General features: G+C 32.5%; 3 protein-coding genes across 3 annotated transcripts; 1 reads left to right on the top strand and 2 right to left on the bottom strand.

Annotated features, from left to right (window-relative positions):
• Window positions 1–5,809: 5,809 nt before the first annotated feature.
• LOC127900533 (laccase-6-like) lies at window positions 5,810–8,713 on the top strand. The gene is made up of 6 exons (XM_052435649.1): window positions 5,810–6,104; window positions 6,239–6,390; window positions 6,504–6,748; window positions 7,160–7,288; window positions 7,403–8,344; window positions 8,439–8,713. The coding sequence occupies exons 1-6, from the start codon at window positions 5,988–5,990 to the stop codon at window positions 8,567–8,569; spliced, it is 1,716 nt and encodes a 571-aa protein (XP_052291609.1). The 5' UTR covers window positions 5,810–5,987; the 3' UTR covers window positions 8,570–8,713.
• A 1,421-nt stretch (window positions 8,714–10,134) lies between these two features.
• Window positions 10,135–11,621, bottom strand: LOC102630612 (pyridoxine/pyridoxamine 5'-phosphate oxidase 2). Its single transcript, XM_006491246.4, has 7 exons — window positions 11,440–11,621; window positions 11,313–11,362; window positions 11,157–11,214; window positions 11,009–11,041; window positions 10,820–10,915; window positions 10,497–10,661; window positions 10,135–10,369 (listed from the first exon to the last, which is right to left on the bottom strand). Exons 1-7 carry the CDS (start codon window positions 11,530–11,532, stop codon window positions 10,262–10,264), a joined length of 603 nt encoding a protein of 200 aa, XP_006491309.1. The 5' UTR covers window positions 11,533–11,621; the 3' UTR covers window positions 10,135–10,261.
• An 8,921-nt stretch (window positions 11,622–20,542) lies between these two features.
• On the bottom strand, window positions 20,543–21,782 carry LOC127900928 (transcription repressor MYB6-like). Its single transcript, XM_052436391.1, has 2 exons — window positions 21,583–21,782; window positions 20,543–21,453 (listed from the first exon to the last, which is right to left on the bottom strand). The coding sequence occupies exons 1-2, from the start codon at window positions 21,713–21,715 to the stop codon at window positions 20,744–20,746; spliced, it is 843 nt and encodes a 280-aa protein (XP_052292351.1). The 5' UTR covers window positions 21,716–21,782; the 3' UTR covers window positions 20,543–20,743.
• Between the last annotated feature and the right edge of the window lie 2,935 nt (window positions 21,783–24,717).

Here is a 24,717-nt window from a genome sequence, read left to right as displayed (position 1 = left end):
AAACTTTCTTTTGTAAGAATGTGTATTTTAATGCGTGTATGACTTTGTAGAAATTTGGTGTTGATCGATTTTAATTACTCTTTTTTCTTTTTATTTGTGTTAGAAACCTATTAATTTCTCACTTTGCAAATTTATGTGTTATATTCTTGTTCTTATTTTGTAATGATGATCTGTTTTCATCTCAAGTTGTGGACTTCGGTGGGGCCTTACTGATTCTTGATCCAATCGTTTATGGCTTCATAAGGTTCGTGCCTGTACCGGTTTTTGTAATCAAAATGTATTTGTTACATTCTTTAGTTCTGATATTTAGACTTGCTTTTGTCTCAAGTTTTGGAGATTTTAACTAAACATATTGGTTTTGTTGGTTGTTTTACTGTACATGTCGCGGCGTTAATAATTTTCCGAACCGTTGAGATGCCAGGATCAGTGCGTCAGTAAGAGCTAGAAGGTTTTTAAAATTTTCTTTCAGTCTTTTAATTGTTTAGTTCGGCCAATCCAGCAAATCCATATAGTATGCTTCATGTTTTTTATATGATTTCCTCCACTCTTTATATCCCCTTCACCCTTTCTCCTTTCTCCTTTCTCCATAATTATTAGACTATTGGTTGCTGATTTTCTCTGGATAGCTTTTTCATAGTTCCTATATCAGGCGAGCTAAGACCACTATCTGGTAGAGTCATTGCTTTTATATTTTAATTGCTGAGATCTTAAGAGCAAGAAGTAATTAGATATCTGTTTGTGGTTAGAATTGAAAACATGTTGCACCATTGGAAGTGAGATTTTGCCTTTGGTCAGAACATTACATTTTGTTTACTATTCTTCTCAAGGCCTTAATTTCTAATTTGTTCGCTGGCTTTTGACTTAGTATTGTGCAGCTTGGTGACATTTAAGTTAAAGGAGAGTCAAGAGGCTAAATCTAGTTCACCTGCAATAGCAATCAGATCTGAGAGTAGGATTCAGGATTTTATATCAGTGGCTTTACATGTTAGATAGTACCCCTTACGCCTCCCCCCCCCCCCCCCAACAAAAGAACCCAAAAAAAAAAAAAACCATTGTCATACTGCTAGTATACGATGAAGTGAATAACTTATAATCTGTGTATCCTTGATTCTTTTTCTTTTTCCCTCTTTCATTTCTGCTGTCTAATTATAATGGAAGATTGTGCAAATATGAATTCAGGACTGTTTCTTACTTCAGAATTTGTAGGGAAATCTTGGTTCTCCGGTCTATGGTTTACATGTTGAATTTTTATCTTTGTCCGGGTTGATAGTGTGTGGCATGGTATTTGAATGCTGCCAAAGCATGATTTTCACTACATCTATTATTTTTCTTATTACTGCTTTTCGCATTTATTTTGGTCGTTAACGAGTTATTCATGAAGTATCCATAGTAGAGGGATCTTGGTGATAGAGAGTGTGGATTGATCTTTAAATGTCATTATTATATCTCTGTACATAATTAGATACGACAAGTTCAAATGCCGCCAAAATGAGAATTTTCTGCTGCATACGACGAAGTCTATCATTGTGCCTTTTAACCGTTGGGGAGTGACTTGATTCAAGGAATGTTTCCCACGGGGTATCTAAATATCGTGCCTTTTAACCATTGGGGAGTGACTTGATTCAGGAAGTTGTTGGGAAATCTTGGTGCTAAAGAGCATGGATTGAATTTTAGTCCGCAATGTGGTTTCCTTTTCTGGTATAATGAGATGTGATGTCCATGCAAGTACCAGTGGAGTAAGGTCTACGATATTGACAGATCCCAATTTATAGAATGAGACTGATAATCCTAGTAGTTACTTGGGCAGTTCAAGGATGTTTCCTACTTCTTTGGTTGGTAGACACATCTTGATGCAAAAAAAAAGTTTGGATGGAATTTCAGATACCGATGTTTTATCTGCTGGAAAGTTCATTTTGTTTGCTGTAGCTTATAAAAGAAAATTCTATATTTGCTTATTAAATTATTAGTTGATTTTGCATAGATCATGGCATGTCATTTATTAGCTTGAAACTTTAACTTGTTATCACCTTATTAGCTTGAAACTTTCACTTGTGCCAGATTATCACCTTAGCTTATTAGTTTGTTTGAGGAGAGTGCAGCCAAATGAAGTACTATTGACAGGCAACATCCCTCGGAGAAAGAATGATGATGAAAAATGGAGCATACATGGTGGATTCACATTAGGTTAATGAACCATTATTGACATCACACAGATGGGGAAAACTTAGATTGCTAGTGACGCTATCTTCCCTGGATTTCTAGTAAACAGATAAATAACATACAACAACTGTATATCCATCAAGATCTAATCACGCATCTTCATGGTCTCTCCAGCAAAGCAGCATCAACACACAGCGCCTTATAATGTACAGCCTTGCTCGCTTCTCCTCTAGAATCCTAGTTCTTGAAACCTGGACTTTGCCTGACCTGCGCCGTGGAAAACCCAGACATCTAGTGGCCATGAGCTTATGAGTCTTGGTTTTGAAGAAAGATGGAAAGCAAGAAAATTCTGCTACCGACCCGGAGTAGTCTCTGTTAGTTGATAGTTACAAACGGGCACCTTTTCTTATATGATGGGTTTCAGACGATAGTGTGAGGAGGTTACAATGGTTTTGTTACATAATTTTGTCTTGGTGTGGTGTGAGCAGTGAGTTTTCTCGGGTGTTTATATTGTAATTGGAAATTTGGAGCCATTTTGGCTTCATTGGGAGCTCCGCAAAAGCTCCTGGAAACCAAATTTCTGCATTCAAATGATGCGTTTTGCTCAAAGTTTTACTGGCATTTTTATGGAGGAGAGAATCTCTATTAGCTTTCTTACATAAAATGTTTTTTGCATTCTTATTCTAATATCAATGCTTGTTTGTTTTTACTTTTTACTGTAAATCTTCTTCTCTTCATATGAAGCTCACTTTTGTAACTCATGGATCCGGAGGCTACAAATGGAAGATTATTACTTGCTGCATGGCATAACGTCTTGGCCTCACTTCCAACCTCCAAGTTCTCGCCAGATAAGCTGGACGTTGGATGAATCACGTGATAAAGGTTTGATTTTACATAATAACCTACCAATTAAATTATAACTTATTCTTAATTACTCCTGGAAAAACACACAATTTAGCATTCGGGTTTTGGGCCCAAACTTTTCTTCAATCTTTTTATCGGACATTTATAAGTAAACCATTTCCTTTTAATCAGACAATTGTAAGTAAACCAATAGAGAGATTCTAAAATACCTCTATTATACTACACCTGCATAACATATTTTATGAAATGTGTGTATGAATTAAATATAAATATTAATTACACGATGATTTTTTAAAATAAATGCACACATACCATAACTATATTAAGTGAGTGTAGTTCAATAAATGTACTCCAGAATCTCTTAAACCAGTCACCATCCCACCTCTCCAATGTTTCAAATAATTATGAAACCGTATCCATTAGTTCTTTGTTACGCTGAGATATATTTATCTAAACGATCCTTTAAAATAATCAAATGCTAAGATATATTTATCTAATCGGTGGTTCAAAATAATCAAATTTGTTAACATTTTGCGCTTTGGATATGTTTAAAATAAGAGTAATGATAAAGTTATAATTTTTTGTATAAACCTATTTTATACAATATCTTTTTGCTCACATAATTTGTTTTTACTATTTTGTATTTTTATCCAACCATTGCTCAACCAATGACTAATACCAATTGAAATTCGCTTAAAAAGTGGATACTCAAATCATGAGAAGAATCTTCTTTTACATTTACACACACGCAAATATATATACATATATAATGCTCTGAACCAAATAACATTGGAAATCTACCTAGATTATAATTGAGGTCCCCTATTGAACAAATTGAAGCTAGATTGATCTTAAGTTGAGAGGCTAATAGCCAATGCATTAACACATGCATGGAATTAATCTCGCCCTCCATCACATTGGTTGAAAGGAGAATTATTTAGCAATATCCGGAGTAGTTAATTAAATTAATTCAAGTTTCACTTTGATTTCTATCTATTTCATTTTCATGTTAGTTATGCTCGTATTATAAAGAAATAAAGAGGTCAACTCTTTGGAGATTAGCTTTTTTGTGTCGGCATCTATACTAAGTCGATCGTTATATATTAAACTAACACATGTTCATGCAAGGATCCATTTGCTCCAAACAAAAACAATGCAACATGATGCCATCTAAGAGATTGATGTCGATAGATAAACTTAAGATTACTTTTAAAATTACGAAAAATACTTGAGGGAAAAAGAAAAGGTCCAAGTTACAGGTGGAATCATCAAGTTTTCTAATCATTTGATATTAGAAATTAGTTAAAAGGGTGGCTTAAGCTTGGTCTTTGATTCATTTACGTGGACTTTTTCTCGGCCAACTGCTCCCTAAAGTGTCAGCAACTCAGCATGGAGCGGGTTTAGAGATTTGTATATACAATCTTCATGGTTCTTATGTATATGCGTGCGTATAGGAAGATATATTATAATAATGTTCTTAAAACCAGCAGGAATTAATTCCTGACACCATTCACCCGCAGGCCCGAAGCGTGATACTGAAGTTACATTATCATATCAATTAGACACAATCATCTATTGGCTCAAGTTTGGTCGACAGTAAAATCCGACTTTTAGCTTGCCCTTTTTGTTATTTTGGCTATACAGCTCGACACATTCCGTTTCTAAAAATCTATTTTTAAAGTTGTTGCACAGTTGTTGTCTGTGCTTAATGCTCATGATTACATTTTGCTGAGGTTAATTTTAATTGCCTAGGGATCGAGTCACCTAATACAATCTCAATCAAGCCCACCATAGACTCAAGGTGATATTATTGTGAATCAAATGGAATATATTTTAGGGACCACAATTAATGTGAATCATAATACATGATCATAGTCATTCTGTTAAGTACCTTCAGGACAGTGAATATTGCATCATATATAATAAGTGCATCTATGCATACGCGATTATGTCAGTGGACAAATTGACTTAATTATCACATGCATGGCGACTCTGAATGATCATATTGTAGAATCCGGACCAAAAAAGATTCAATAGTGAAAAGGGTTAAAACTTTGACGCAACACACGCGAAAACGGCTAGCTAGATTAGCAATCTAATTAATGAAGATTTTTTTCAAAAAGCTGAATGCATGGAGAGAGTGGTTTCATGATATAATTAATTAAGTAGGAAGTTCATGCTGTATAGTTCCCCGCAGAGGCACGATTCGAAAGGCGTGCACCAACTTTGCGTATGATTGAGTAAAAGAGAGTGTCTAACAAAAGCACAACAAACAAGCCCACCCTTTACTCGATTTGAGTACTGCGAACTGCAAACAAATTTAATTAAAATCATCTAGCTCTCTGGGTTCTTTCCATTTCAGCTAGTCTTTTAAGTGCTTTTTCTAACGTTTCATTGGCCGAGAGAATTTCTGTCAGTTAAATGTAAAGAGAATGGCTTTGTTTTATATTACAATATGTATATTGTATAGTAGGCTTGCTGTGCTGGTGGGGTTTTAACACTCTCATGCAGTGCTTAGGAGCAGGTGTGCTTTAACTTTCTCGGTCAAAATATATGATTAATTTTACAGCAAAATATATTGCTGACAAATCAAGCAAAAATTAAAAAAAAAAAAAAAGATCAAATGTTTCTTTTTTGTTTGAGGACAAGAAAAGAGAAGGCCAAATTAAACCTTCCCCACATTGGGTCACATAAAAATAATCACGCCCCCAACATCTTATTATCACGAAACCATGTTAGAGGCATCATGAAAGCTGACAAACATTTACACAACTAGACAAACCCAGGCCTTTCTTCTCAATTTCCCTCTCAAACCTAAAAGCATTATTTTTGTTCCCAACAAAAAAAATACTACTAGCCGTCACCGGTCAGTCCCTATTAAAAGAGCCCTTCTCTCAATTCCCTTCTCCACTTCAACTTATTAATCAGCTATATATTTCTCTCAAGAAGTACAAGAATCGAAAATGGCTAGCTTCACCACTTCATTGATGCTATGGCTATGCTTGTTATTCTGTGTTCACACTGTTCATGTTATGGCAACGTGGCCTCGAGGGAGATCAACGAGGTTTTACGAATTCAAGGTTTCTTCTAGTTATATGCATACATACATGCTCGCTCTATAAAATATATAAAATCCAAATGACGTTCTTTATGTTAATGAACTGAAGATTTTGCCTTTTGATTTTGTGTGCTGAATACTGATCAACGATTATAGATACAAGCCACGAGAGTTAACAAACTGTGTAACGCCAAAGACATCGTCACAGTCAACAACATGTTTCCAGGCCCCGTCGTTTACGCCCAAGAAGACGATAGAATCATTGTCAAAGTCACCAATCAATCCCCCTACAATGCGACAATTCACTGGTAATTATATATATATATAGTAATGATTAGTCCAAGTTTCAAGCATATACTTTTATGTATCTATATACGTTATATATACTTGATTATTGAGTCCATTAATAATTAATTTTCAGGCATGGCGTGAGGCAGAGACTATCGTGCTGGTTTGATGGTCCAGCTTATATCACCCAGTGTCCAATTCAATCTGGACAAACTTTCACGTACGAGTTCACAATGTTTCAGCAAAAGGGCACCTTTTTCTGGCATGCTCACGTTTCTTGGCTTAGAGGCACCGTTTACGGTGCCATTGTTGTGTATCCCAAGACCGGAGTCCCTTACCCTTTTCAATTTCCCTATCAAGAGCATATCATTATACTAGGTAACTGCCTAATTTAAATACTAAAACATATGTGTGTGTATATAGTTATTATGTAATAAGAACTAGTAAATTAGACAAAAAAAAAATTAAAAAACATAAACACACATTCTAATATAGTGTATTTTATATGTTGTAATATTAAAGTGTATATTTTTATTATCTTTTATATGATACGTTACATTAATAAAATATGAGATCCCTCATTAGAACATCAACTATCATGTGTGTGTACTGTTCAATTGAGACTTAATCACCTTGAATTAAGTCAAGTCACATACCCAACAATGTTTCTGTCTGATTTTTTGTAGAATTACCTAGTAGATTTTTTGGCACCTTCTGCACATTTTTGTTTTAATTACTTTGAAATTAATTAATATATACAGTACATGTATGTATGAATATTACTATTAGGGGAATATTGGCTGCAAGACGTGGTGCAACTTGAACGACAAGTTCTAGCTAGCGGAGGTGCTCCTCCTCCATCTAACGCTTATACGATCAACGGTCACCCAGGGCCCAACTACAACTGCTCCGCCAACGGTATTTGTATAAATATATATATATATATTGACACTATTAGGGCGTACGTGCGTTGTTCATCTATTTAGTTTATTAATTTAATTTTTCTAATAATTAATAATAATATGATTTCAGATGTGTATAAGATTGAAGTGGTTCCGGGGAAGACGTATCTATTAAGGCTAATAAACGCAGGCTTAAACATGGAGAACTTCTTTGCCATTGCAAATCACAAATTAACAATCGTTGAAGCTGATGCCGAGTACACAAAGCCATTCAGTACAGACCGTGTGATGCTTGGACCAGGGCAGACCGTGAACGTCCTTGTCACGGCGGATCAGCCAATTGGAAAATATTCAATGGCCATGGGACCTTACATGTCAGCACAAGGGGTTTCATTTCAAAACATATCAGCAATTGCTTACTTCCAATACTTGGGTGCCCAGCCTAACAGCCTCGCCTTACCCGCTACATTACCTAGATTTAATGATAATCTTGCTGTTAAAACTGTCATGGATGGATTAAGAAGCCTAAATCCCGTACCAGTTCCGAAAGAAATCGACGCTAATCTTTTCGTCACTATTGGATTAAATGTCCAAAAGTGCCGGTCTGGGAACCCTCAACAAAATTGCCGAGGGCTAAATAACGGGGTTATGGCTGCTTCTATGAACAATATTAGTTTTATTAAGCCTAATGTTTCAGTCTTAGAAGCTTATTATAAGAAGATTGATGGTATTTTCACTGAAGACTTTCCTGAAGCACCCTTGAAATTCTATGACTTTGTCAATGGGGCACCCAATAATATCCCTAATGACACAAATTCCATGAATGGGACTAGGACCAAGGTCCTTGAATTTGGAACCAGGGTGCAAATTATTTTGCAAGACACTGCAACCGTCACCACTGAAAATCACCCAATTCATCTCCACGGCTATAACTTCTATGTTGTCGGGTACGGTACCGGAAACTATGACCCTCAAACGGCGAATTTCAATTTGATTGATCCTCCTTATATGAACACAATCGGTGTCCCGGTGGGCGGATGGGCTGCAATTCGATTCACTGCTGACAATCCAGGTAAGTTTTTCTTTTTCTATACCTCAGCTCAGCAAAATAATTAGAAGAAATAACTACGTACTGACTTGTTCTTTTTGAAATTTTTTTAATGCAGGGGTTTGGTTTATGCATTGTCACTTTGATATACACCAGTCATGGGGATTAGGTACGGTGCTGATAGTGAAAAATGGAAAAGGAGAGCTAGAGACACTTCCACATCCACCAGCAGACTTTCCCCGTTGTTGAATAATAAACAAACGTTGATCCAATCAAAGGATTCTTTTAATCGCAAGTGTGTAATTGTGGTTCTTCATTTCATTGAGACCGTGAAATTGTGGGTGTAAATTAAAAATGATTGGAGGAATAAAACTGTAAGCGTCTTTTCCTTTCGCTCCTTTGGATTACCCTTATCTTTCTCTTACATATTACAATAGCCAGTACCGACGCATTTATGCAAAACTCAACCACCAAGGCAAATAGGCCCCAATGCTGTCAACGGTAACTACAATCATTGGTGCCTATAGCGGCATTTACAAGTATAGCACTAATAGTGGTGACCAATACTTGCAAGAAGCGCACCAAGCCCTAGGACAATCAACTAGCTAATCCTACTGTCGTTGATGTTACAAAATAACGACGATAATGATAATTTATGCAATAATAAGAGAGCATAAGTGACGATTCACGTATAAATAACATGATCAAAAGTACACAGACAAGACTACCCTATCTGCAAGGAGCCCATATCAGAAAGTCAATTGAAATAACTGAAAATCAAAGCCCCTCCTTTGAAAGGTGGATGGCACACTAGCACCCTCCTATGAGTTTCACGTGGCACAAAATAAATATTGGGTGAGAAGATTGTCAAACACTTGCCTAAAAGCGGAGTAGAACTTTTAACACAATTAATTACCTGTTGGTTGCATAATCCTCTAATGGCTATTTTGAAAAATTATCATTGTTCCAAGATTCTAACCTAATCACCCACCCAATCCAACCACTGACACAAATAGACTTCGAAACAAGTATGAAATGATTGAAAAAGAAGCCACATAATGGAACACATAAAACCCAAATTATAATATATCAAATGTACTACTTCAGTATAGACAGTACAACAGCCATACATAAAATGAATGAGCATATGAGTAAGTAATCAACCAATAATTTCTTTTATAAAAAAAAAAAAAAAACCAATAACTTTCAAAAGAATAAAAATAAAAATAAAATTAAAATTGAGCAAAAACTGAAGGGAGGACTTGGAAATTTTGTTTATATACTGTACATGCTCAGCTAACAGCCCCAATTTTCTTTTTCTAGGAGAGGAATATTTCAACAAACCCACTAATTTCAATTGGCAAGACTGGTACAACCACCTCTCGAGACATTAAAAGTTAAGGCATATGAAAGAATATAAGAGAAGATGTAGACCTCTTCTCTAAAGGCAATGGATAATATTTCCTACTCCTTTCATTGAAAAGCCTCTTGCTCAAATGAGTATTCCACAACCTCTGCTTGGAAAGAACAATTCTCACTGACGTTTCCCATTATTGGTTCTACCATTCTCCAGTGTTCCTTCACACATTGTAATGGGATACTCATTTAGGCAAGACGCTTTGCATGGGAGGACACTCATTTAGCCCAATGGGCAAGCGAGACTTAGATACAACCACTGCATTCCCTGGTTTCGGGTGCTTTACATCAAAGAGGTATGAAAAACATTTCTCACGAATCTTACTATCTTGTTTACTTTTTATCAGATTCATCCACACCTATGTCTCCCTTCTACTTACGAAGGTAGAGGAATCGAATTCACACAAACCAATCATCATGTGGCATGAATAAGTATTACTTCAAACCTAATAATAGTGCTCGTCAAAATTTGACTTCCCAGGTGGAAATTCTTTCTGCAGTATGTATATTATTAAACATGTAAAATCAACATTCTGGGCTGGTCTTCAATGAAGCCCAGTATTTCTCTCCATTGTCACTTAGTCTAGACATAAATTTTAGCTTCTGGTTACTCTTCAAATTCAAGTAATCAACCTGTGAATCAAGATGGAAATCATAAAAAAGTTATAAGACGAACACAAAAATGTCAAGAAAAAAATACAATCAATTTTTTTTCCTCCTTTCCTGGGAAAATGAAAACTGAAGTAGTTGGTTCTTAAACCTGATCTGGATCAAGAATCAGCACGCAAAATGCATCAACTGGGCCTGCACAAGGATCTAGAGAAAACTCCTTGGGTTGTTCATTAACACTGGGGCAACCTTGCTCAGGATCCAAGTACTGCAATCGCGCTTTCATGGAACAGCCAAACCATGATTTCTCTCTTATCTGCATAATAAATGTAAAGGAAATGAGGAGAACATACAGTATATCTACCAGAATTAGCACCATAGAACGCAATTTAATAGCCAAGTCCTCTGAAAGTCAGGTTCTAAAAATTGGGGTGTGTTATTGTGTGCACATTAGAAGAAAAGATCCAACATCACCTGCAGTTTTTCAGGATCAGAGTTGGACCCATCAATAACATCAACTCTTCCATTGATCCGAAACTGATCCCAAGATTCAGTAAAGTACCAGCATATCTGATGCATCATATATACAGTTAAAAATAAGCTTAAGAGAACGAGATAACGAAACCAGAAAAAATATACATGTAAAGCTCAAAAAGTGATTACCTCAGAAAATGGACAAGATTTAAGCTCCTCAATCTGCATATTATTAATTTTATTCAGGTAAATCAAGCACTTACATGTGTGTGTGTGTATTAAACAACTATACAAACTGAATAAAATTGATAAAAATTGATTTTGAAAAATAAAGAACCTTTCGACTTCGTGTATCAGAATTGATCTGTATCTTGTCAGTGTTGTCTTGAAATCCTCTAAAAACCCAACAAATTACTCGCATCTCATTAACATCTTCGGGAAAAAAAAATTAAGTTCTTAAATAAAAATTTTCACTTGAAGAGGGAGAGAGTACCGGAAAACGACAGTGCGATTCGAAGGCCTGCCGTTGGTTCCAACTGTTGCCTAAAAACAAGGTGGCAATTCTTAAATTATGCAAGTCGAGTGAAAAGTATAGTTATAATTAGTAATTACGAACGTACAAGCTGAAAGTAAATAGAGTGCTTGAGGTGAGACTGGGACTCCAATGCCTGTAGAAGAAGCTGCTTCCATGGCGCTGTTACTGGCGTTCCCATTTCTGTCCTTTTTTGGTGGTCGTTTCTTTCAGTTTCAGCTTTGCACTTTCGGCTTCTGGCTTACTGTTTTCGTTTGTCGAAACTCGTAGGTTCTCGGGGTCACTTGTTTTTGGACCTTCATAAGAATCAAGCCACTCAGGCCATTAGTCCGTAGCTACCCAGCCCATAAGGCCCAAATATCCAGAAACTAAGTTGCTTTGCTGGGCTTGGAAGTAGTATTATCTTATTGAGTGGGACTATTGGCACCCCTCAATAACTCTAATAAAACCCTTTTTGTTTAAAGCACCTGCAATGAAAATTAAAATAACATAATCACTAATATCACCCACGGATTAATTTCATAAATGACCTTACCTATTTCTTCCTAAGACCTAAAAGACTTTTATGGAAAGATAACATAAGACCGCAAAATTACTCAATTTAGTGTATTATTATAGATTTTTTATCAAAATAAAGAAACTAGTGACTCTTCCATGGCGAATAAATAAGTTTTCTAAAAGAAGCTATTATGATTTAGACAACAAGATAACTAATGGCGAAGTCAGAACTACAGCTGCAATTAAGCTTTAAACCCTTTAAATTATTATATTTCTTAAGAAATAATTAAGATTTTTTTTCCTTTCGTTGATAGCCATTAAACTGATTATTGAATGATTTTGTACATATTTTAAACCTAAAAGTGCAAGTTAACACTTGTGAAACTCACTAGTCAAGTGCGTATATAAAATAGAAAAAATTTATTTTGAACTTCTCAATAAAACTAAAACTTAAATAATTTATTTCATCAGAAGTTATTTGTATACACGATCCTTAATTTAGCATTTCGAATAAAGAATTCATTGTAGGTTTGCAGCAAAAATGCAAACAACAAGCAATGGTAACGATAAATGCAGAGTGAGAGAAAAAGAGAGAGAAATCTGCAGTTTGAGTTGAGAAAAAAGATTGGTTTTTTTGTCATTTTATGAGAGGTTAAAATTGTAAACACACAAGAGGGGTTTCGAAAGAGTTTTCAAGGGGTCCTAATAGCATCACTCTATCTTATTATAATATTTCCCTCTTACGTCATTATTAGTTTGTGTTTATAAATTACGAATTGGCAATCCACGGCTACAATCTGAATTTCCTTTCTTTTCAATTTTTTTAGTCATTGCCATACAATTTAACTTACAAATGTAATTAAACAAACATTCGTCACCTGAAATCATTGATTTGCCCATCATTGTCTCCAAGCTCCCGAAGCCGTTCTGTGATTCTGACCCTTAAGTCTTAAGGCAAAGTTTAGTTCCTGAAGAAGTGAAGAAAAGTATAATCAAAATTATTTTTTTGGTGTGTTTCCTCTCCTGGAAAGAGCTGAAGTGCTCCCGGTGTGTTTGAAATATGTTAAAATTTTGTTTCATTTGTCGGCAATGCAACTTAGCTAAGGTAGTGTTTACTTTTTGGAGTGAGAGTATGGAGTGTAGATTCCTCCTACTCCAGTGTTTACGTACCTTAAAAAATGGGAGAGTGGGAGTGGGAATCCGTGGGTCCTACTCAATTTTGGAGTGGGGAGTGAGATTCTCACTCCCATGAGGGGAGGTGGGAGTGGGAATCCACTCCCCCCTCTTCCCATTTTATCTCTATAATTAAATAAATAAATAATATTTAATAAAATAAATAATATCATATTTATTAAAAATAATAATTATATCATATTTATTTTATTAAATTTAATAAAATAAAAATAAATAAATATGATATTTAAATTAATAATATTAAACATTAATTTTAATAAATATTAATTAATTATTTAATTAATAATAATAAATATTTTATTCTAAAAAAATATTAATTTTGTACTATATTATCAATAATAATATTTCATTTGTGTTGCTATTATTAATAATTTTTATTCACATAATTTAAATTAAAATTAATAAAAAATTATAATTTACATAATTAAGAATATTAGTAATTATTATTAATTTAGAAATATAATAAAATATTTATTTTATTTTCCAAATATTTTTTATTAATTTTTTAATTACAAATTATAATTCTGTACATAAGGATAAAATTATAATTTAAAACAATTTACTCCCAATCCAAGACAAAGTAAACAAATAATTAGGATTCTGATTGACAATCCATACTTTCATTTAGTCTAAGTAAACACCCTACTACCACTCCCACTCCACACTCCTAATCCAAAGATTCCCACTCCTCAGAATTCCCACTCCAATCTAAAAAGTAAACGCAGCATAAATGTAGAGGCCAGAGGGCTGCATGTAACTCTTATTAGAGTTTCCTTGTTTCGTTTCGTAACAATTAGCGGCATTAATATTGCTTGGATCTTGGTACCTAAAATTGAGAGTGTCAAATCGATTGTGTTATCAACATCAATACTGCCGATTAGGAAATGGGGTGATCACGATGGGACAACGTTCATATAAACATATTTACATGCTTGTGAAAATAAGATGATTCCATGGTCCTGCATTAATAGTATGAAAAAAAGAAATTTGATTAATCTACATCCCTTGGTCTTATACGTCACTCAAACCATTTTGGGGAAATCTACTTGAAGGTTTTAAAACTTTCACTTGTCCGAATCAAATGTTTAAAGAAGAAACAAATAGAAAATTATAGGGAAAATATCCACCGTCCACCTGTTTTTTTTAACTTTATAAAAAATACACAATTTTTTTTTTTTTACTGGAATCCACCTAAACTTACGTTTTATTTCACTTCTCCACTTCCGCTTGTTGCCCGTTATAACATTACTGATGTCGTAGGGATAAATCGGTCATTTCAGCATAGCAGCCAAAAACGACGTCGTTTATAATCTAGGCTGTGTTCATACCTCACACCCTTTGGTCAGATGTGGCCAAATCCTCGTTCATTAAGACAACCTGTCTTGGTGGTGACCTTCAAAAGTCAAATGTAATATAATGTTTTCATTTCAACACACCACAAGCACGACCTAGCGGCTGCTCCTGCTTTTGTCCCATTCAACATGCTATTCCTTTGTTAACGTAAGTCCTGTGTCTACTTTACTGTTCCTTGGAAATAATTCTCCCCTCTCTTGAAGCCAAAGCGGAGGTTCAACTTTCAGTTCATTGAGGTACCCTCTTCGGTCTTCTTCACATTGGTTTCTTCTCTTTATCTTGTTTTGTTCTGTTGTTTTGTTTCATACTTGCTTCAGTCTATTAATTAATTAAACCTGTTTATTTTCTTTGTATTGTGGTCCTGTTCATGTAATTGCTCCAGAAATTTCTCAGTTGTTTATTTATTTATCTATCTGGTCTTTCTTCTTTGCTTTATTTTATTCTATTTTAATTTTAATTTTTTTTTTTTTGGGGTAAAGCAAAGCAGTAGAGCCAACATTGGTCTTTTTTTTGTTTTTTCCCCTCTCAAGATCTCTCCTTCGCAACCAAAAATTGACCCTTGTTGTCGGTTTAAAATCCTAAATGAATGAAAACACTTGTTGAAGAATTTTCTGGTTCCATGAAGAATCATTTACAATTCGATCGTGGTTCAGTTTCAACATATTCGAACCGGAACCATGTCGATAAGTTTAAGCTGAAACAGAGCCGTGAACCGATAGATCCTCCTTTTGTTTTGGGGGCAAAATAGTCATTTGACTAAGATTCCGTTAGTTTTCGTAACGGGCAGCAAACGGAAGTGGAGAAGCAAAACAAAACGTAAGTTTAGGTGGATTCCAGCAAAAAAAAAAAAATTGTGTATTTTTGATAAAGTTGGAAAAAACAAGTGGACGGTGAATATTTTCCCAAAATTATATTTGTTTACCTCAAGAATTCTGAAAATAATTTGTCGTCTTTGATGAATTCCACGAGTTGAATTCGAGTGTGTACCTATGAAAGGTAGTCCGAAACTTCAAATTAGTTTCTGTTTTGTAGAATTTTTAGTTATGCAGATATTTGTTGATTTTTTCTAAATTAGCCAAAAGATCTTTTCTCTCGATCATTTTAGCCTCAATTTATAGATTGGGAGACGTGGAGTTGGTTGGAGATTTCATTTTGGATCTAAATCACTGCCATCTATCTCCTTTGTTTAATTTATATCGTTAAATATGATAATTGTTTTTGTCTATTTTTGAATTTCTAATATGTAATTATGTTAGTAATTAAGTGTTGCTTGTCATTAATATTTTTAGGCCGGATCATTGTTAGTTTACTCCAGACTTTTCGAATAAATCAGCGTTATTGAGTTCCAATATGATGAGACCAATGTAAGCCATATCTGTATTGATTTCTAATCCAAAATCAATATAAACCATATCTGAATCACCATAATCCATATTCACACCATAATCCATATTCATATTGATCTTTAATTAGATATCAATACAAGTTATATCGATTATTCGAACTAACAATATTTTTTGGACACGGTGTAAGAGGTTACATTTTTAACACTTACATTACTAATTTTATGTGATCATTGGCGAGATAGCTATTATATTGTCTATCACATATTCTTAGGGTACGTTTTGATTTTTATTAGATTGATTGGATTTGTTTACATAACGATCATTTTACCGAGTAATTACTTGTTACTTATTTCAAAATAAGAGCATCCATTTCCCTTGTTCAATAATTATTTGGTTTGTGAGAATGACACAATTCTACATTTAGTTTATGTGAGAGACAATTTTAATTAAAGCTTTGTTAATTGATGTTGAGTTTTGAATTTTACACATCTTCGTTTCTTTTTTATTTTTTTTTCTCATTTTTTCCTTCTTTTTATCCTGTTTAGGTAATATAAATTGACCCACTAAAAATAAGTTAATTTATGTTAGACATTTATATCTGAGGGTTCTCTTTTAACTATAAGAATACATATATAATTCATTCAAAATTTATCAATGTATATATCATTAATTCTATCACACTTACGAAGTTTTGTATTACGAAATTAAGATACAAGGTAATTATTTTATCTATTATTTTAATGTCACATGATAATTTGCATGAATCTCGTTTGTGCCAAATTTTGTGTGTGCACATATCATTATAGCTTGGCCTCATATGACGTTGAAGTTGCATTAGGATCCGTAAAAGGCAAAAAAGAACAGTTGGAGCATGTGAAGACATAGTTTTGGTTGGGGCAAAGTTTGATAAGTGGGAAGATAAAACTTCTAGATACATGACAAAGACATGTTTTCATTGTTGTTTTGTTTAGCTAAAAATGTAACAAGTCCAAGTGGCGTTTATTAATGGAAAATAACGTAAAATAAGGTGTTCACCATTTATTTATAAATTCTGTATTTTTAATCTCCTTAGTAGAATGAGTCAAATGCAATCTCCATCACCAACTACCATTTATGGAACATAAAGTAGTCACGAGCTTATCTGACTCCAAAGTCCAAACTCAACCAGGAATCAGATGTCAAATTCAACGTAACCATATTAATTGTTTTGGTAACTCTCAACCCATGACATTAAAAATACGAGAGACAATGCTTCGGCACTTTACCCCTTTTCTTTTGTTCACAAAATCATGATACAACTCATTTGATTAGATTCCTAAACGGCGAATTAATCGTGTAGCAATTAATTTGGGTCCTTTGATGGTACAAGTTTCTTGAAAAAAAATAAAAATAAAAATTAAAAATTAAAAAAAGGGAGAATGTCATTAAAACCGATGAGATTGATATCTTCACGTATGACATAACTTTAAAGTTAAAAAAAAAAATGATAGGCAACCCGGTAAAAGAGAAATTTATGGTTTAAGATGTTGGGTGTGACTCTTGGAAGTGATATAAAAGGAAATTGAATAGTAAGTAATCTCACAGCATTCATTGTGTTTGATGGGGTTTTGTTCAATTCAAACACGATTATGGTTAACTAAAGAAGTCCTTAATTAATTGACCGAAACAATTTTGTATGGTTGTATCTATTCCTTATTGTATTCGTTGAATCGAGATTGGTCAATAATCCGAACAGGAGTGTGACAATAACATAGTTTATATATATATATATAGGACTTTGATATGCAGACCTTGGCAAATGATCATATACCTCGTGCATGGTTCGAGAAATTAGAGGTACCATTTGCGGTAATGTTACCGAAACTTACAACAGTTGAAGAGACCATGGAGTATCGACCAGTTGATTATGAAACCCACATTTGTATTTATTAATTTACTGATTAAAAAAAAATCAGTAATAAGCTACTTGTATATGCATCTACATTACATCCATGGCAAATGAACGAAGGTAACTAAGAAAATGGTTAATTTTTGGATTACCATATTGTGAAATGATAATTTTTACGATACCTATAAATTATTGCAAATCTTAATTCGCTTTCATTTTTTTATTAAGAAGATTAAAAAAAAAAAAACTTTCATCAACCGCCTCCCAGTTTTTCCTTATCTTTTGAATGCAATTGGCAAGTTAAAGTTTATAATAATTTATGAGATATTATGAAGATTATCATATTACGAGGGGAATAATTTAAAATTTACCCGTAAAAAAATTTCATAGGAAATGATAAATCATAGATAAATTATCTTACCAATATATAAACACAGGAAAAAACAAAAGGAATTTTCTCTAGATCTCTTTACATTCACTTAGGTAACAAGTGGTGAAGTAATTTTAATCCATACAATATGAGTTAATTATTCAATAAGATTTTGTATTTTTTAATATTGCTCAAGATATCCCAGTTGTAGATATGTTTCCATTCAAATGTATTTTGTTATCATTCACATTTTTTACTTTTTGCATGTAAGAATTTATCTTTAAGTTGTGTCATATAAAATTATTAATTTTTCCCTTAAAAAGTTAGATCCAACAACTACAAAAATAATCACAGAGGTGTTTTGTGTGATTTTTGAAAATACAAGAACTACACAAGTAATATACTCAAATTGTATAGAAAAAAATTAAAAAGAGCACATTTACCTTATGGTTTAAACCAAATTAATCTAATAATTTAAATAATTATTGAAGGGTTTAATCGCGACATTAATACCATAATTAATCATAATTTATGTAAATAAAATATAAGACTTGTAAACTTAATATAAAATTTGTAAAATAACATTAAATGTAAAATAAAATATATAAATTATGTAAATGGGGTATAAAACTTGCAAATATAAGGTAAAATAAATAAATTAACATGGGTGTAGTACGTTGGTGTATTATTAGCAAAAAAAACAAAAACTTACAAATGAAACATTAAATAAGTAAATCGACATTAAGTATAAAATAAAACATAAATTAGGTAAATAGAACATCTAACTTGTAAATGAATGATAAGATAAGTAAATAAACATAAGAGTAGTAAGTTGGTGCATTGTTGATAAACAAAACAAAAACTTATCAATAAAACATAAAACCTATAAATTAAGTACAAAATAAAATATAAATTAAGTAAATAGAACATCTGACTTGTAAATGGAAGATAAAACAAGTAAATTAATGTAACAGTGATTAGTGTATTATTAGTAAACAAAACAAAAATTTACAAATGTAATATGAAACTTGTAAAATAATATTAAGTGTAAAATAAAATATAAATTATGTAAATAAAAGGCGAAACAAGTAAATTAACCTTGGAGTAGCAAAATTAGTGTGTTATTAAATATTGATTAAAAAGTTAAAAAAAGCTTGCAAATGTAAAATAAAACTTGTAAATAACATTAATTGTAAAATAAAACAAAAGATTTGTTGATTACACCTGAAACATGTGAATAGAAAGTAAAATAAGTAAAATATTATAAGAATTATTAAAAAATAAAAACTCACTAATGTAAAATTGAAACTCATTACCATATTGATTATCTTATATATTTACTTATTTTGAAAATTATTTTTCATGTTTTTCAAAGTTATTGTATGACAAGTCCACTTTACATTTTTCGAAGCCCCTATTTGGTATTAAGGTTGGACAACAATAGTTTTTATGGTTGCAATTTAAAAGGTACAACACTAAAGTATTTGCTAAACATTATCTGTTGTGACTTAGAAGTTAAGTGAATTTGATCCACTACTCGTACGATGAAAAAACTATAATATTTTTTTTCCAAAATTATTATTTAAAAATCACATTTATTGCATGTTATTAACTTTTATTTCATATTTAAAAAATAGTTAAATTTTTTTCACAATAATTATAGTTTAAAAGCTATAGCACTTAATATCGAACATGACTTAAACCTCTTTGACAGCAACTCGAAACGATCTCTAAGTATAAATAAGGAGCAAAGTTTAAAATTACTAGAAGTATGTATAAGACTCAAAATTAGATCCAATTTTATTGACTTATCATGCATGTCTAGTAATATAATAATATATTTTTATTTTGTTTTGGCTTGATTTATCAAGAAAAATAATTTTATTTAATAATCTGTATAGTTAACAAATACTATCATAGAAATGAAAAAAAAAAGTTATAAATATCCTACATGATTTTTTTCTTTGTTAGTAAAACTAAGAGAAATTGATACTTGGGTAGGACAGTCTCAATTAGTCTTAAACAACTCTTCAGTCTTCCCCAATAAATAAATAATTTTATTATTCCTGCTATGTATTAGGTGGATGCTGACTTTCTATAACATTATTATGTGATAGAAAAATTTAGCGGTACTGTTCAATAAGTAACATGTAAATGACACGTAATTTAAAGTAAAAATTATTTATCCAGCTTTATAAAACTTAGCATTAGTCTTATATATGTAGTATTGTTTATTGCTTGGATGGTAAATTATGACGGAAGAATCTAATTTTTTTTGCTTGCATGATCATTGAATTCTCGAAATATTGTTTATTACGGTTAAAAATTACAAAAAATTAGTTTGACTTAATATACTTACATGCATAGATATTAATGAAGTCATTGCTAAAAAAAAATATTTACCTTAAATGATATGGGATGCTTGTGAAATGAACTGGTGAATATTTTTTAAATCTTCAAATAGTTTATAATATTAGTTTATGACGCACATGATGAGTTCGATAATTGAGACGAATAACGTACTAGAAAAAATAATGATACGTATATTAAGATAATATGTACGTATTAATTATTATAATAACATTACACGAACAGAGAATTTTAGGATCCATCATAATCTGGGCTAGAAGCTAAGGTAAGCATGTGAAGACAATATATAAGATTCTAAGTACAATTATTGGGAATTGAATTTTTTTTTTGAATTAACAAAAGTGAAATGGATTTCGAATTTACTTAATTCTGATCATTTTAGAAGAGATTCAGCAAAGCAGTCCAACTGAAGTTGCTCATCATCATTCTTCAGGATTTGTAAATACTCTTCATAGAGCTTCTCTAGCGAGTTTTCACCAGGAAAAATCTGAGATTGACACTCAAAATCAGAGCCGTTAACAAGATGATGATCCGCAACAAGAAACCCAGCTGCCCCATCATCACCATCTTTGAGACTGTAAGAAGGAACTTCTTCTAACACATGCGCAGCAAGGACCCCTTCCCCTCCTTGGGAAAAAGTAGTACGCGCAAAACTTTCATTTCTTGGCAACAGGTAAGTAGTCGTAACCCTAATGGGCTTTGGGAGATGGAGCTTGTGCTTTCCTGTGGGCTCCACAGGTGATGCAGCCGCAGCCGCAGCCTCAGCCTCTGTCTTACTGATTCTTCTCCTTTTCTTGATAATTCCGTCTTGAACAAGAGATGGCTCCGACAGTTTCTTGTGGGTATTCGGGTCGGTTCCTTGAACTCGAAGCCTTTTGCTAAGATGGGTATTCCAGTAATTCTTTATCTCGTTATCGGTTCGACCCGGCAGCCTCCCTGCGATGAGAGACCATCGATTCCCGAGAAGCGAATGCAATCTGATAATCAGATCATCCTCATCAGGCGTTATGTTGCCTCTCTTGATATCTGGTCTTAGATAGTTCATCCATCTTAGCCTGCAACTCTTTCCACATCTAAGAAGCCCTGTAAATATAAATCGCTAAATTGTAATGTAATCAATAATATGTATATCTTATCAAAATAAATAAATAAGATCGAACATGATACACAAAAATTGATACTACATTTTACAAGATTATTAATTTAATTTACCAGCCTTTTTAGGCAAAGATCTCCAATGACCTTCACCGTGAACTTGAATGTACTCAGTAAGCAATGTGTCTTCTCTAGGAGTCCATGGACCTCGCTGCAACCCAACCTTAGAACAACAGGGAGCCCTTCCCATTTCCCTTAGAACGGCTGCTACCAATTATATTTGTGAAATGAATGCCATATAGGCAAGTGGGCATGTACAGTCTGAGAGAGAAAAAGAATGGTGATATTTATAATCTCTTACGTCATATGATCCTATTGTAGACTTTCGTACATTGCACATATATCTCAACAACCTTTCTGCCATCTGCCCTTCTCATGCATGCCCACGTATACCAATCTGACGGCATCATCAGCTCCACAAATGGCATTCAAATCAGGACCGCTCATCATTTGGAAACGTCAAAAGTCAATGTCATCTCATTCATAAGGGGCAGGGACACGAGAAACAAAAGGGGCTTGCTTGCTTGCCAGCTCAACATGCTTTTCCCCTTATTTATTTATTTATTTTGTGAATTTACTAAAAGAGTAAAAAATTTAACAATAATATTTGAGATTCTAATATTTGAGTCCTGACTTAAATTTTAATAATATATGTCATTCATCAATTAGATGATGTATTTTATATCTAATAAAATTACGTAAACACCATTCAATAGATGAATGTGACATCAGTTGAGATTCAAATTAAAATTTATATGTTAGGATATCTAGTATTGCTCAAAATTTAATTTGTTCAACTCTTTACAAATAATTGACTAATCAATGCACTGAAATTCAACAATTTTTGTTTTAATCTTTTAAATCATACTTATGTACTCAGTGAAATAAAGTTGACACGGGAACAATTCAACAATGATCACCTAAAAAGAAAAAAAGACGATAAATGGAAGAGGTCAAATTAATTTCTTTAGATTTGAGAGTTGAGGCTCGTTTTAATTACTTTGCATAATTGGGTTAGGTTATCTGTCTTGCTGCTTCTATATCACTCGCCAAAGCAATGAAAATGAATCACTGTAGGGTTAAGTAACATTAGAGGTTAACTATTCCTAATTAATCGCTAATATCTTTTTTTTTTTTTGGCAGGCTTTAATATCTATTAATTTTTTTGAGAAGATTAATATCTATTAACTGGTATGAGTAATCAATTCAATTTTATTCATAAAAGAGTAGTGGCATTTGACCTACTTAAATTCTCTTTTCAACTCCACTTCTCAATTGTTTTCAGAATTACCCTTATTAATAATTTTTTCCCAACCCAAAATTTGGAGAAACTTGGTCCCAGAATCAGGAGGTGCAGATCAATTGTAAAGTGATAAAAAAAAAGGGGAAGAAGGAAAAGAAGATTATTTAAGGAAGAAAAATAAATAAGAGTTGTGTTTGAATTAGAGATGAAAAGAACTATTCTCCTTTGGCAATTGGCAGAACTGTGTAATTCGGTTTCTAAGATTGAACGTGGGGTTTCGAGAGACCAGAATTGAGTGTGCCTGCCATGACACCCCGTCCCTCCCCTTTTCTCCTGAGTGAAAAAGAAAATAAAAATGAAAAAAACTCCACTAATCATTCAAGTGTGATATTTATTAGCAATCATCACTTTAAGAAGCAGCTTTAAAGCGAAAACTGATTTCAGTGATTTGTCAGTTGACACCAAAATGATAGTATGGTCACACCCAGCAACGTGTAAGATTTCGTCAGTCGATCTTTTTCATCACTCAATGTTGCCCCACAATAAGCTGGCGCCAAGTAATTTCTCAACCAGTTTCCTTATCCTATTGCTACAAAGATTTCCTCAAAGTTTGTTCTCCGAGTTTAGCAAACTAATCTCTTGCTTCCTAACTGATGAGTATGATATGTGATGGTAAAATGTTCTACCGTAATGTAAATAAAATCACTGTATTACTTGTATCAAATTGAATCACGATCTGTGTTTGCTTCTCCAATGCTTTGTTAAAAATCGAAAATTGTTTATTGATAAGTAAGGATAATTTCGAAGATAAATAGAATTAATTGAAAATACAAACAGTAATAAGATAAAATGAGGGAGTTAAATATCACCAACTTTTCATAAAATTCATTTACCTTCAATGTACATATACATTAGAATAAACTATATTTTTATATTTAGTAATTAAATCCTGATGTGAGCTTATCTAATCTTTGGGAAAAAAATATTAATACATATCTTTGAAATTTACTCTCACTATTAATAACTAAATATCACACTTTAAATCCTTACTAAAGTAAAGCTCGTATCATAAGAAATTTTTATATTTGGTTGGCGAGTTTTTACGAAGATATCATCTGCTTCATGATTCCTAGCCTCACGTATATATACATGGTGTGATTACATAACTAAGTGCTTAAGTAAATGAAAGCATATAACAATCTACCAAAACAATTAGTGCTTGTTTGGTAATGCTATAACATTTAAAATAATTGGTGTTAGTTGTGTTATAGAAATAATCAATTATGAATAAAATCAATTAAATATTTAGTAAAATTTATTTTAAAAATACTGTGAGTTTTAAAAACAGTAATGTATGTTTAGTAAATCTTACTATTAAATTGTTGTAAGAATATAAATGATTGAATTGGATATAATACTAAATAAAATTTATTTACACGTTTATAAACATGTATATGCAATATTATTTTCTGTGTACATATATAATAATTGATAACTAAAATAAATATTTCATAATATTAATTTTATTTTTCTATTTTGTTATCTCAATATAATTGGTAATATTAATAATTTCTTTAAAGTTATTTATTTTATTTCCTAATTAATAAGGAGAATTTTGGATTTTTGTAATATATATGAGAATATATATGGAATTGTATTAAGTTTAAAAATGATTCTCAAAATCATATTTTGAAAAGCTAATCATTCCCTTCTTTTTAAAATAAGTGGCTTTTCAAAATCTACTGTAGAATGGGTGGTTTTACAAAAAAGTAATTTTAAAAAAATTTACTAAATACTAAAATTATTTTTAACTTTTCAAAATTACTTTTAAACTTCTCAAAAACAATCTTAAATGGGCCTTACTAAGGGCTAGTTTGGTAATGCTGCAGCTTTTAAAATAATTGTTGTTAGCTGTGCTGTACAAATAATCAGTTGTGAAGAGAATCAAT

This window comes from Citrus sinensis, chromosome 3 (genome assembly GCF_022201045.2).
Source record: "Citrus sinensis cultivar Valencia sweet orange chromosome 3, DVS_A1.0, whole genome shotgun sequence".
NCBI lineage: Eukaryota > Viridiplantae > Streptophyta > Magnoliopsida > Sapindales > Rutaceae > Citrus > Citrus sinensis.
This window is presented reverse-complemented; position numbering and strand designations above follow the sequence as displayed.

Excerpts from the sequence above, each read along its gene's own strand:
- LOC127900533 (XM_052435649.1), top strand. The coding sequence starts at position 5,988 with ATGGCTAGCTTCACCACTTCATTGATGCTATGGCTATGCTTGTTATTC. Across the intron at positions 6,105-6,238 it reads CGAGGTTTTACGAATTCAAG|ATACAAGCCACGAGAGTTAA; the intron begins GTTTCTTCTAGT and ends CAACGATTATAG. Across the intron at positions 6,391-6,503 it reads TACAATGCGACAATTCACTG|GCATGGCGTGAGGCAGAGAC; the intron begins GTAATTATATAT and ends ATTAATTTTCAG.
- LOC102630612 (XM_006491246.4), bottom strand. The coding sequence starts at position 11,532 with ATGGGAACGCCAGTAACAGCGCCATGGAAGCAGCTTCTTCTACAGGCA. Across the intron at positions 11,215-11,312 it reads AATCGCACTGTCGTTTTCCG|AGGATTTCAAGACAACACTG; the intron begins GTACTCTCTCCC and ends TTGGGTTTTTAG. Across the intron at positions 11,042-11,156 it reads CTGATACACGAAGTCGAAAG|ATTGAGGAGCTTAAATCTTG; the intron begins GTTCTTTATTTT and ends AATAATATGCAG.
- LOC127900928 (XM_052436391.1), bottom strand. The coding sequence starts at position 21,715 with ATGGGAAGGGCTCCCTGTTGTTCTAAGGTTGGGTTGCAGCGAGGTCCA. Across the intron at positions 21,454-21,582 it reads ATCTTTGCCTAAAAAGGCTG|GGCTTCTTAGATGTGGAAAG; the intron begins GTAAATTAAATT and ends TTATATTTACAG.